Genomic DNA, 13,251 nt, shown 5'->3' on the forward strand with positions numbered 1-13,251 from the left:
CCCTAGTAATTCCGTTGTCCCAGTTCCAGCTGCCTTACCTTTTCCTTCCCTTGCCCTCATTCCTAGAGTGGTCAAAAAAGATAGTCAGAGGGCATTCCAGTCATCCTAGTGGCTCCAGACTGGCTGAGACGCCCTTGGTACGCGGAGTTGGTGAACATGCTCGTGGACGTCCCACGAAGGCTTCCAGACCGTACAGATCTTCTCTCGCTAGGCCCTCGTTACCACCAGCATTCTCAGTCTCTGAGTGTAACGGCATGGCCGTTGAGGATGCAATTCCGAAGGATTCAGGGTTTTCCAGCCGGGTCATTCAGACCATGATCAAGGCTCGGAAGCCAGCTTCCTCCCGCATTTACCATAGGTACTGGAAGGCCTTTTTCCGTTAGAGCGATAACGAGGTTCTTCCACTGTCATTCTCCATTCCATCCATTCTTCATTTCCTCCAATCTGGTTTGGATGCGGGCCTATCCCTCAGTACTCTCAAAGGCCAGGTGTCTGCCCTAGCAATCCTCTTCCAGAAGGATCTAGCTTCCTTACGCAAGTGAAGACTTTTCTCCAAGGAGTCACCCATGTGGCTCCTCCTCATCATTCTCCGATAGATCCATGGGATCTCAATCTTTTTCTTGGTGCCCTCCAGTAGGCACCATTCGAACCAATCCAGGTCATCCCTCTGTCTTTCATGGCAGGTGTCTTTTCTAATCACCATTACTTCCATCAGGAGAGTTTATGAGCTGGCGGCCTTATCCTGTCGTTCTCCGTACCTTATCCACCAAGATAAGGTTGTTCTCAGGCCAGTTCCTTCCTTCCTTCCAAAGGTGGTATCTTCCTTTCACATTAACGAAGATATCGTCCTTCCATCGTTTTGTCCTACGCCTGCTCTTCCTCTGGTAAAGTCACTCCACAAACTGGACGTAGTGAGAGCCTTGCGTGTTTACCTTGCCAGGACCGCTTCTCATTTCTGAGGGTTGCCGGAAGGGTTTTCCGGCCTCCAAATCCACAATTGCTCGCTGGATTCGGTCTACCATCCTGGAAGCCTATCGACTTCAGGAGAAACGGCCCCCTCCGGGAGTGAAAGCCCACTCCACCCGGGCTGTTCGGGCTTCTTGGGCTGTGCGACACCAGGCTTCGGCCTCACAACTTTGCAGGGCCGCGACCTGGTCTTCTTTGCACACCTTTGCGAGGTTCTACAGGATTCATACCCAGGCCTCGTCTGATGCAGCTCTTGGTAGGAAGGTTCTGCAGGCGGCGGTCGCGCACCGGCCGACCTAAGCCCTTCCTTCTGTCGTTCCTTTTATTGCTGTTCCCACCCTCGGGACTGCTTTGGAACGTCCCATGGTATTCTGTGTCCCCCAATAAGGCGATAAAGAAAGAGGGATTTTGGGTTCTTACCGTAAAATCTTTCTTGGAGCCTTCATTGGGGGACACAGCACTCTCCCTGTTTAAGTTGTACCGTGCTGGGTCTTCGTGTCCCTTGTTGGGTTGGTACATATGTTCATTGTTTTTGGTTGCTTCTCCTACTGCTTTTTCACCAACTGAGGTGCTTGGTGCCTGTCGGTGGGTGTATACTGCCGGGGAGGAGCTAATTTTCTTGTTTTGCATAGTGTCAGCCTCCTAGCAGCAGCAGCATACACCCATGGTATTCTGTGTCCCCCAATGAAGGCTCCAAGAAAGAGATTTTACGGTAAGAACCCAAAATCCCTCTTTTTACGTTCCCTTAATGTTGCATGAAGGAATATAGGCAGAGTTCACTTTGTGAAATCAACTCCTTGTTGCAATAATGCAGGTTAGCCTGATCCCCCATCCTCCGGAGCGCAGCTCTCCCCTCCCAAGGCTATTGGCTTCCTGTTTTGTGGGGCTGGGTGCACTCCTGATTGACAGTTCAGGGCATCAGCCTGACACTTGCCCGAACTGCACTCTCTCTCCAGTGCTATGCCAGGGCAGCTTCAGAGGAGCGCAGGGGACACTGTGACTGGTCCAGTTCTACCAGCTTCAGAGCAGTGCTTACAAGCTGTCACGGTAAGAGCCTGTAAGCACTGCACGTCTTGCCTGGGAGACCAGTCAACAATCACACACCGATAAGTTGGGCAATGAGCAGCAAATCATAAAATTGAAAATCTCTCTGAAATCTACCTGCTAAAAAAAATAATTATAAAAAGTTGTTCACTTGGTATTTGTACCCATTTAAGAAGATGAAACCACCCCCATGATGGGGTGTATTGTAACCCATCCTCGTGCCCCAGAAGAAAAAAAATCTGCTCACAATAATGACTTTGTTGCAGATTTCCAAATCCCCATCATGCTTATATTGCTGTTGGTTCCACACGTGAAAGCTTGGGATCGGCGCTATGTATAGTCGGGCTCATCCGCAAATTTTTCCTGCAGGTTCTATGAAATATTCCTCTGCAGATTTTACCCAAGGAATATTCAAGCCTCATAAAAATCACCTGTTTTGCTGCAATTTTGTGATCTCCTCTTGTAGGATGGTTAATCAATGTATGCTTTATCACTAGTATGGAAAGTGACTTCTCGATCACTGGGGGGGTCTGACAACTGGGACTCCCACCAATCCTGAGAATTTGACTCTCAGAAGCCCTGTTTGAATGGAGCAGAAGTTGAGGATGGTTGGAGCAGAGGTGAACATGCTTGACCTTCACTCAGACCGTGCCCTATGGAATCCTGTCCTCGGAATTAGTGGGGGGTCTCAGCCTTCACACCTCCAGCCAGGGCTGTGGAGTCGGTAAGCCATTTAAGTGAAAAATGTATTGTAGTACAATGTGAACATCAGACATTAAATCATTTTTGATACAATAATCAAGATATTTAGATAGAACATAATGTATATTTATTGGAATACAACTTTAGAACACCTCTCCCTCTCCCTGAGTGCTGAAATATGGTCAATCTGCTTGCTATAGGAGACGTAGTGAAATCTTTTTCCTTGCGCCAACGCTTTGCCTGCTCCATGTCATCCAAATACTTGTCAAAGTCAAACGCCTCATCTGATGAGGATGAAGATATGTCAGCAGTAGCACTGTCAAGTCCTCTTGCGCCTGACAGTCCTCCTGTAGGTCACTCATCCTAACTGCTACCTCAGTCAGAGCTACTTTTCCTTTAGTAAGCTGTTGATCATCAAGCAGTATATGATGACTTGGGTCCACATAAACAGCTGCCAGAAAAATTATTTTTTCCAATAGCTGTGTCTGTCTCCGTTTCATTGAAGCAGAAATGCTATCTGCGATTAAACCTCCTCTTTGGGACAGGCAAAATAGCAAGTTCTTCCACTCCCTTATGAAAATACCAGGAGTTAAATCCTCAGCTTGTAATTTTTTAGTCACGGTAAATAGGTGATGAAGCAATTCCTTCAATTCAGCCACCTGTGTCCATTGACCTTCATTTAGTGTTACCTGAGGGTTCGCCATATCTATAAGAAATGGTTTTAGTTCAAGCAATCGCTCAATCATTAAATAAGTGCTGCCCCACCGAGCGGCTTGATCGACAATTGCCCCTTTCCCAGCACGTCTCTTGAAGATGGAATCAATTTTAGGGGTTCTGGCGGCAATAACCAGTTTCCTCACTTTTCCAATCAGATTTCCAGCATGTCCCTCTTGCAGACTATCTCTTATTGCCAGCTGCAGCGGGTGCATAACACAGCGCATGTGATGAATATGAAAGTGTTTTGAAGCAGCTTCAACAAGATCATCTATTTCTACAGTATAATTTTGCTGTTCCTCAGTTTCATGAACAGTACTGTGACCTTCCATCTCAAACATACTGAATCCTAAATTTTCTTCTAGCTGTTGTTGTTTACTCTCATTCATCAGTTTAGTTGTACTTATCATGTTTGAAGCATCGTCCGTTACAATAGCAAGAACCTGTTCTTGTGTGAATGTAGCCTTAGATCAGGAATAGAACAGCCAATTATAGGACACTTCATAACTTTCCCAAATTCCTATGAAATTTTTTTTAGCACATTCTGCATTGAACTACTGTACCCAATTTATTATATATTTTAGGAGTCGGTCCATTTTATACCGACTCCACCTAAATGAGCACCGACTCCGACTCCACAGCCCTGCCTCCAGCGATAAAGATTATTCCCTACCCATGAAACCATGGATTGGAGAGGACTGCCAAACCTAGAGCAACCCATTTAAGAACAAAGAATGTTAGCTTTCAGGTCTTGCATAACTGCCTTTTGGTAAAGACAATAAAAATTAGCCCTAAATAAAAAGGCACGAGGAACTGCACTCGCCACTAGCTATTTCAGTCACAAGGGTTGCAGACAGAACCCTTAGTAAAATGAGCAATAACTGTTTCGCTTGAATACTCTTCAGGTTCCCAACTTCGTGAGCCAGAAGAAGCGTGCACTCGGGCGAAACAGCTGTTGCTCGTTTTACTGAAATCGTTTAGTATCAAGCTGAGCACCGCTAGACATGGCTTTTATGTGGATGTATTTTGTTTGATCCTATTTTTTTCCTTGTAACTGGGTGTGTTGGTAGTACCAACATTTTTTTTTTTTTTTTTTTTCCCTTTTGGGCCTCTAAATTAAAAAAAAAAAAAAAAAAATACAAAATTAAACCTCCAAACGCAGAATGATCAGGGGAGCAGAAGGAATGAAGTGGGGGCAGAAACTGGACCGTTTTGACGCACTGACTAGTCCTGTTTAACCGTGTAACCACAAAGCTTTATTTAGGCTGTCATGTCATCCCAAGGGTGCCCCACCATTGCGTCACTGGCACGTCGGAGGGAGCACTCTCACTTGACCCCAGCATCTGAGGTTCAATGGCTTGGGGGGGGGGGGGGTGTACTCTAGTTCTGTTTGCCTACTGAAAGCCACCTGCTTTTCTACAGCTATTTCCATGTGTAGGTGCGCGTTCACACTTTTTATTCTAGGTTGTGTCTGTTAATAACAATTTGGCCTTCCATGGGCTGGTGTGAAACAGTCAGGTCCTGCTTGTGGAGTAGAGATTTGCTAGGTGCAGCGCCTGTGGGTGTTGGGTTTTGGTATTACAGGGCAGAGCCCTGAGGCACCCTGTGTTCTGCGCCTCCTACTCCTCGCACAGATAAGGGTGTGAATATTTTTACATGAGGCATCCCATTCCTGACTCTTCTATCCACCTTCAGGTTTGGCTCCGTGTTTCTCTGGGACACCGGCTCCTCCGTGGGTGAAATCACAGGCCACAATAAAGTGATCAACAGCGTGGACATTAAGCAGACCCGGCCCTACCGTCTGGTGACCGGCAGCGACGACAACTGCACGGCTTTCTTCGAGGGACCACCGTTCAAATTCAAGTTTACAATTGGGGTGAGTCCGTGCTCCTCTCTAGCGAGGCTTCGCTCTGACCTGGGGGGAACTGTCCTCTCATTCCTGCTGCTTTTGCTTACGTAGAGATTATGGAGGGGAGGGAAGCGGCACGGGATGTGGCATCTCAGATCCGCGTTATCAGCACGTTCTTGTGACCACTGCGGGGAGATTGGATTCTCTGTCGAGTCATCCTGCTTTATAAGTGTAAATCTCAGGATATGGGGATTTACTTATGATGAGCATTATTGATGTTGGATTTTCCTACGGCCGCGTTGCCGTTATTTGCAGCAATTTAATCTACGTGTTGCACAATGACTGACATCTTTATACATAACGCTTCTCATGCCACCCCTTGCTGGAGTGAGAATTGCAGGTATATATAAACCTATATATAAAAAAAAATAATAAAACATAAAAATCCAAACATATAAATACAAAAAAAAAATTATTTATTATTATTATTATTATTATTATTATTATTATTATTATTATTATTATTTTTATTATTTTTATTATTATTATTTTTATTATTATTATTATTATTATTATTATTATTATTATTATTATTATTATTATTTTTATTATTATTATTATTATTTTTATTATTATTATTATTATTATTATTATTATTATTATTATTATTATTATTATTATTATTATTTTTATTTATATGATAAAAACAAACTACATACGTTCTAGTGACACCGTGAACCCTGCCAGGCATCTGTTGGTTGGAGCCCCCCAGTATGCTTAGTCGGGTGGTCCGCCTTCTCATGCTTTAGTCTTGCTTAGTAACGTATGAATATTAAATCGGGGGCACCGCACGGTCTGGTAATCCTTCTCACACACAATGGCTTTGGACATATAAGAGTTAACCCAGGAAGCCATTATTTCTGCAATATGACTAATACATTCCCAAGTGGCGGCGCGGTTACTGTCTGTGTAATGGCATTGTAGTAATGCACGTATCCCCCCCGTCACCTCACCACTTTGCTATTAAATATGGTGAATTATAAAAGCCCCAGCATGTACGGTACAGTGACAGGTCCAAGCTTTGTTGTGCCGCCCTGTCACGCCTGATTGTATTACGCTTTCTGGTTCCCAGTCACACACGTACAATAAGAGAGGGAGACCCCAGCGTGGTCTGTCCCCCTAATGATCCAGTCTCCGCTGTCCCTCTGAATTATTCATGCCTCCTTAACCTGGGTCAGTCCGAGCACAGAGACGCCGTCTGGTAAATCTCCGCTCGGCTGCTGCGCTCGCTGCACTAATACCATAATGGCTTCTGGCAATGCTTTCCTGTTCTCCTCCCGCATCAGCCGTCACCGCTCACTAAAGACTGGCTGCGTTTTTCGGTGCAGATTGTGTCAATAGTCTACTGTACGGGCTTAATAAAGTTTTATTCACCAAAAAAAAAAAAAACAGCAAAAAGTGCACCTTTTCATTGCTTTTTATAGTGGTGAAAAAAAAGAAAAATTGATTCGGCTTTTAATTAATAAACTCCAAGAGAGAGATATGGGGAGAAGTGCAGTGAGGAGTGTACAGGAGCTTACAGCGGCCAATCAGATCACTGCTTGTATTCCAGTTAAGACGATAGAAAAGAGAGAACCTGGATCTGATTGGTTGCTATAGGCCGTTGCTCATCCACACCATGGCGACGGATTGGATGCTCCCTTGCAGATGACGCTGTACACTTTGAGCGATCACTTTTAATGGTAGATGCGATTCCTTAGAGCGAGCCGTCACCATTTACTCCTGTCTGTGACCTTCCGTCCTTCCTACTAGAAAAGTGAAATGGACACCAAATGCAGGAAAGACACTGTTTCTCCATCCCGTAATATCCCGTCTTCTGTTCCCGCCACAGTCTGTTTTCTCAGAAGTGACTGCACTGAGGCCAATGATTGGCTGCAGCGTCGGGCGACTGGTGGTCAGGACGTCGTCCCTTCTGGTCTGGGTAAAAGACGAGTGGGGGAAACCTCTTTATCCCCCTGTTATAAGGCTTCTGTTTTGAGCTGTAGTGGCCTTTTTCATAAGACCCGATACATATTCATGGTATCCGGGTGACATGCGGCAGTCCCACCGGTCAGCTATCCTCGGCCAGGTGTAAACACCGGGCGCACACCTCCAGCCTACAGCTGCCGCCCATCAGCCTCTATTCCAGAGCTGAGCAATGGAGGCGCAGGGAGTCAGTCCCTCCTCTGATCTGATGTTAAGGACCTATCCCTAGGGCAGGTTACTCTGGCTGAGATCAGAGATTGGCACCTAATGAGTCAAGTTTTGTTAAAGGGGTTTTGTATTTTAATCTTAAATGCCTATCTATTTAATGTCCTAATCTTATCTAATATACTTTGTGATTAAAAATTCCTTATCTTTCTTTCACTACATGATCTAGCTGCTTTGTTTTGTCACTACTTCCTCTTTTGAGGCTTCATGTCAGAATCCCAGTGCTTTCTGGGACATTCATCAGTGACATCCATTTCAGGAGCACTGTTCGTGTGTCCGTTGTTAGTTCCAGGATGCTCAGTAGATTAATATGCATAGTGACGGTGCGCTCGCTCAGAAATGGTCAATAAGAGTGCACATTGTGTCAGTGGACATTGTAAGAATAATACGTGATGTGAAAGATAAGAGGGAGGGATAGCGCTGGTCTGTGCTTTTCTCGCATCGCGGACTGACAGTGCGCTCTTTTGCCGGCTTGCTCTGATTAGAGCCAGCAGGCGAGCGAGGATATTGCGCAGTGACGAGAATCTTTTGAGCATACTTGGCAATTGACAACCAACACCTGATCAGTACAGCAGGACTATCCTAGCCCCTGAAATGGAGGTCACTAATGACACTAAGCCTCAGGGAGGGGGCAGAGGCTGCAGCTTCTCCCTGATGACTCTTCGGTTGAGTTTCCCTGCAAGCACTGGGATTCCCGAAGAAGCGTTATCTAATGGAAAGTTAAAAAAAAATTGGGGAATGATGAGGACTTTATAATTAAAGTATACTAGACTATGACATAAAATGGGCCTTTAGGATTGAAATAAGTTTTACTTTCGGACCACCCCTTTAAGTCCAAGCAAGTTGTCAGGGAGAGCACGCACACGCCTCCTGTGGCGTCCCTAAAGTTAACTCATTAGGTGCCAGATGCTTTGCTCTCTCCAAAGGAAAGGTGAAATAAAGAAGAAAAAGTTTTGTTCCACCCTGCAGCCGCCATTACACTTTGTCCAGTTCGACATGGAAAAACTTGCAGCAGATACGCGCTGGCTGATCCTGTAACATACTGGCTGTGTGATCTCTGCCACATGTTTGACTTCCAAACCCTGCGACGTCTCTGAGGAAAAACCTCCCTTTTAAAAGCTGTACACAACACTAAAGGGACAAATGCGGCTCGGTGGTTTCTCCCCGCTCTCCTCCAGTGACGGAGCGTCTCCCTGCGCTTGTATAGCAAGAGAACTGTCAATCCAGGGGAGAGGTGGATCGGCAGCACGTGTACGCTGCCAGGTTCCCTTTAATGCCTATGTAATGTGTACGGGAAGCTCCGTTTTTTAAATGTCTGTCTTAAAAGAATATCTGTACAGACAGAACACCCATGTGTGAACGAGGCCTATTGAGTCGCTGTAAGACTTCCCTCGTCATAAGTGACTGACACGATCACTGGATCGGCAGTCACTATAGTCGCCATTCACTTTTCCTGTAATCTACTCGTCTTGTGTGACAGATGATCCTTCCTCGGAAAGTGGAGCACACATCCTCCGTCCATTAATTATTAGTTTTCCTCATCCCTTTCACATCATGTGTACTCCAAGCCAAGCAGCGGCACGCCTTACCATTCCTCTCAGTCATCGCTTCAGTGGCCGCACGTAATGGTAGAAGAGCGTTACTGTATATGGGGGAGTTGGGTGAGATTACTGTCAGTTGCCGGCCAATCTTAAGTGTATGTGGGGGGGGCTTAAAGGGAATGTGTCGCCAGGTTTTGGCTGTACTATCTGAGAACAGAATAAGAAGGGACTGAGACCCTGATTCCAGCAATGTCACTTACTGGGCTTCTTGTCGTTTTGGTAAACTTGCTGTTTTATGCGCAGCTCTTGGTTCCCCTCAGTGAGTGTAGTCCTCCATACTCGTGTGCTCTGTATAACCCCACCACTGAGTGGCAGCTTTCTGCCTATGCACAGCACACACAGCTGCCAATCAGTGTTGTGTGCAGGGTTATACAGGGCTCATTGGGAGGGTGAGCAGAGCAGCAGAAGATAAAAAAAATAATAAAAATGGGGATTTATCAAAAATAAAACATGCGGTCCAGTTGAGTCAGATTCACACATTGAGTTTGGACCGCCGTGCCTGGACTGGCCGCAGGTCTCCTGACCCAAACTCGGCCACCTCTTATCACACACTGGGACGGCAAAACAGCCGGTGAATGTACCCAAGAAGCTCTGCAGTCGGGGGTCTTTGTCACCATCATCTACTGCCCTCCGATTGTGAATCCTAAATTTGACAGATTCCCATTAATCCCAGTAAATGGTCGGATTATTGGGCCACGATCTGCTGAGCTCCAAAGAGTTGTCCTAGAAGCCTTGGCTAAAGCAGTATGGCCACCAGTCAGTCACTTATTAATGCACACTTATTTTTATTTTTTTTTTAAGTACTGTTTGTTTTTTTTGTTTTTTTTTCTTCTCCCCCCATGCAGGACCACAGCCGCTTCGTGAACTGTGTGCGATTTTCTCCCGATGGCAACAGATTCGCCACTGCCAGTGCGGACGGCCAGGTAACAGATAGGGAGATGGTGGAGGATAGTGATGCTCGGATGAGGCGTTTTCTGAGCATGCTCATGTCTTTACTAAAAGTGTTTTCGGCGTGCTTGTAAAAAAAATTCTCGAGTCCTCGCGTCTGCATGTCGCAATACACATGCGGGGCATGCCTAACAAACATTTAAATCGGCATGTTTTGTGGCTGTCAAGCAGACATGAGACATGGAGCTGCGGAGACTCAAGCGTTTTTATTTGGGGAAATTTTACAATCTCAAGGTAGGGGAGCAAGTTATATGCGACAATATGAGTTGAAATTCAACATATAATATTATTGGGTGTGACCAAAAATACCATAGAAACTATATGAAGGAGAACACAGATTTAGACAGAATAATGGGGCAAAGAGTAAAGTGGGGGGAAGGAGGAGGTGAACTTTGATACGGTAAGACAAAGGGGAAATTAGGGGTAAAAGAAGGGGGAACAGAACCAAACAATAGTCTCATTATGCTAATGGAAGATTAACATCCCATAACTCAATCTAGCAATTTTTTGAGCACATCAGAGACCCTTTTAGGACTAGAGCATGCTGAGATAACACCTTATCCGAAAACACTCGCTCGTTACAAGTGGGGAACTAAAGAACAGCCCGCCGCCAGACCAGGGTCACTCAGTACCCAATGGATCGGACGTTAATTTTTACATTGTCTTTCTGTATTTGATAGATTTTGCTGTATGATGGAAAAACAGCTGAAAAAATCGGCTCTGTTGGAAATGGAAAAGCTCACGACGGAGGGATTTACGCAGTAATTACTTTTCTATGTTTTTTCTTTTTTTGGGGGGGAGGGGGGGGCACCTTATATATGCTTTCTGTATGGACGGTGCAGCAGAGTGTGCGCTTTATGGCAGCTGCAATAAATGGAGGGCAGTTTTCAGAGGAAGGTGGAGACCCAAGAGATGTGTGTAGAGCCTTGTCTGTGTGTACAGTGCACATCACATTAAAGGGTTCTTCCGGCTACAATCACTTGCATCGGACGGTGAGTGGCGCCAGTGACATCGCGTTTCCTGGTGACCGCTGGGTCAAGGGCATATCTGCCGTTTGCACTCCTACGGACAGTGCAAGACATGAGGCCGGTGGCCCCGCTCCCATTCCAATGTGAAAGTGAGTAGGATGGGATTATCCCTTTAATGTTTGGGGAGGGTGAGAAAAATGGCGCTGCTGGTTTTCAACGTGCCACTTATTTTGTGCTTCTCCCCTATAGAAAACCTCGTCAGATCTGATATAGTCCCAGGGAAAAAAATAAGTTCACACCGTCTTGTCCTCGGCATCCGGCGGTAATATCCACCTTTTTGTTTTATTACAGATCAGCTGGAGCGCTGACAGCACCCAACTCCTTTCTGCGTCTGGGGACAAAACGGCTAAAATCTGGGACATTGCGGCTTCTAAGGCGGTCACCACGTTCAACCTGGGGAGCGATATGCTCGATCAGCAGCTGGGATGCTTGTGGCAGAAGGACTACTTGCTGTCTGTTTCTCTGTCCGGCTACATCAACTATCTGGACAAGAATAACCCAGGCAGACCCATCCGTGTGGTCAAGGTAAGGTGGACTCCGTACAGTCGCTTTTTTTTTTTTGTTTGTGGTCAGTGGTGAGTACTGTGGTCGAGGTTAGGGACTGGTAAGTAATATTTTTATTTTCCGTTTTAGGGACACAGCAAATCAATCCAGTGCATGACGGTTCACAGAAACGATGGCCGAGCCACCATTTATACCGGTAGCCACGATGGACATATCAATATCCTTTCTATGAAAGTTTATCACATGGGCAGGCATTCCAATCTCCAAGCTATGCCATAGATGTCTAGAAGTCTCACCCACGGGGCCCTGTTAAGTGCCGATTTATATGGCGAGGCGGGCCGACTTCCCATGTGAGTGAATGGGAATTCTCCACTGACTACGACGCGCGTCAGGGCCTCCCAAAATAAAAAAAAAAAAAATGTGCAGGGTCCATTGCTGTGACTTTGGTGTATTATACACTTATGGCCTGTGGATTTGCTGTAAATATACAAAAAGGGAATTTGCATCTTGTCCATTTATATGGCATCTGATTGTTGGGGCATGTCTTGGACGGATTGCCCATCACCTTCCTATCTGGAGGATGAAGGAACTGAGGTCCATTGTTTCCTTTGATACAGTGGTGCGCCTGACCCTTCATTCTATGGCGGCCAGAGCATTCTGTGCTTTTGTTTTTTTTCGATCGTCCTACTGTTTTAATGTATATGGCGACTGGATTAGGCATATTTTAAAATTCAGAGAAATATAAATTTCATTAAGCTGGTAACATACCATTGATAAAATGACGAGTGAAGTAAAATAGGGGAACACAGGAGGGTGACAAATCCCAGCAGAGGAATGAGGTAGATTATCTTTTTTTGGATACACAGTTCTGTGAAAGTGTTGCGCCCCCCCTTCCTGATTTCCTAATCTTTTGCACGTTTGTCATACACAAATATTTTAGATCGCCAAGCAAATATAAATATTAGACAAAAAAGATAAAACAAGTAAGCATTTATTAAGGAAAAAAGAAATCCAAACCTTCAGGGCCAGGTGAAATTGATTGCCCCTCCCCACCTAAACCATAGTTAATTCATGTTTAATGACACCTTTGGGAAGCTGAGTTCAAGTTCCCTAGCCACACCGGTTCTCAATCACTGCTTCACTGCAACAAAGTGAGGGGGCCTCCCACTTCCAGAGACTTTCCATTCACAACCCGGACTTCCCATCCAAGGACGAAGAGAGGAAACTGCATCCTACTAGGGGAAGAGGAATCAACAGTGGAGATCGCCGCCCAATACGTCACCATATGTCATAAGCTGAGAGGAACTTAAAATCCCCAAAAATGGACTATTTCCAAAATTGTGCCCCCAACCCCATTCCTATAATCCCCAATCCCATCCCCTGTCACATCTATTTTCCTTGCTTTGGCAACACTAAATGTATTTTGTTCCTGCCAATAAAGCCTATTTGAGTTTAAGTTTGAGTCACTCACATAGGACCTGCCTGGCAAAGTGAAGTAGACCGATAGATTCTCAAAAGCTAGACATTATGCTGCGATCCAAAGAAATTCTAGAAAAAAGGAGGAAAAAGTAATTAAGCTCTGTCGATCTGGTCATAAAGTCATTTCTCAAGCTTTGGGACTACAGCAACCCCAGTGAGAGCCATT

General features: G+C 45.4%; 1 protein-coding gene across 1 annotated transcript in view; it reads left to right on the forward strand.

Annotated features, from left to right (window-relative positions):
* Positions 1-13,251, forward strand: part of WDR1 (WD repeat domain 1) — a 49,974-nt gene that overhangs the window by 23,295 nt on the left and 13,428 nt on the right. Inside the window, exons 5-9 of the mRNA XM_073574476.1 lie at positions 5,122-5,302; positions 9,972-10,049; positions 10,755-10,835; positions 11,394-11,627; positions 11,736-11,828. Coding sequence (XP_073430577.1) covers positions 5,122-5,302; positions 9,972-10,049; positions 10,755-10,835; positions 11,394-11,627; positions 11,736-11,828 — 667 coding nt within the window. The remainder of the gene's footprint in view (positions 1-5,121; positions 5,303-9,971; positions 10,050-10,754; positions 10,836-11,393; positions 11,628-11,735; positions 11,829-13,251) is intronic.

This window comes from Dendrobates tinctorius, unplaced genomic scaffold (assembly GCF_039654945.1).
Source record: "Dendrobates tinctorius isolate UK_male_01 unplaced genomic scaffold, ASM3965494v1 ptg000039l, whole genome shotgun sequence".
Classification (NCBI taxonomy): domain Eukaryota; kingdom Metazoa; phylum Chordata; class Amphibia; order Anura; family Dendrobatidae; genus Dendrobates; species Dendrobates tinctorius.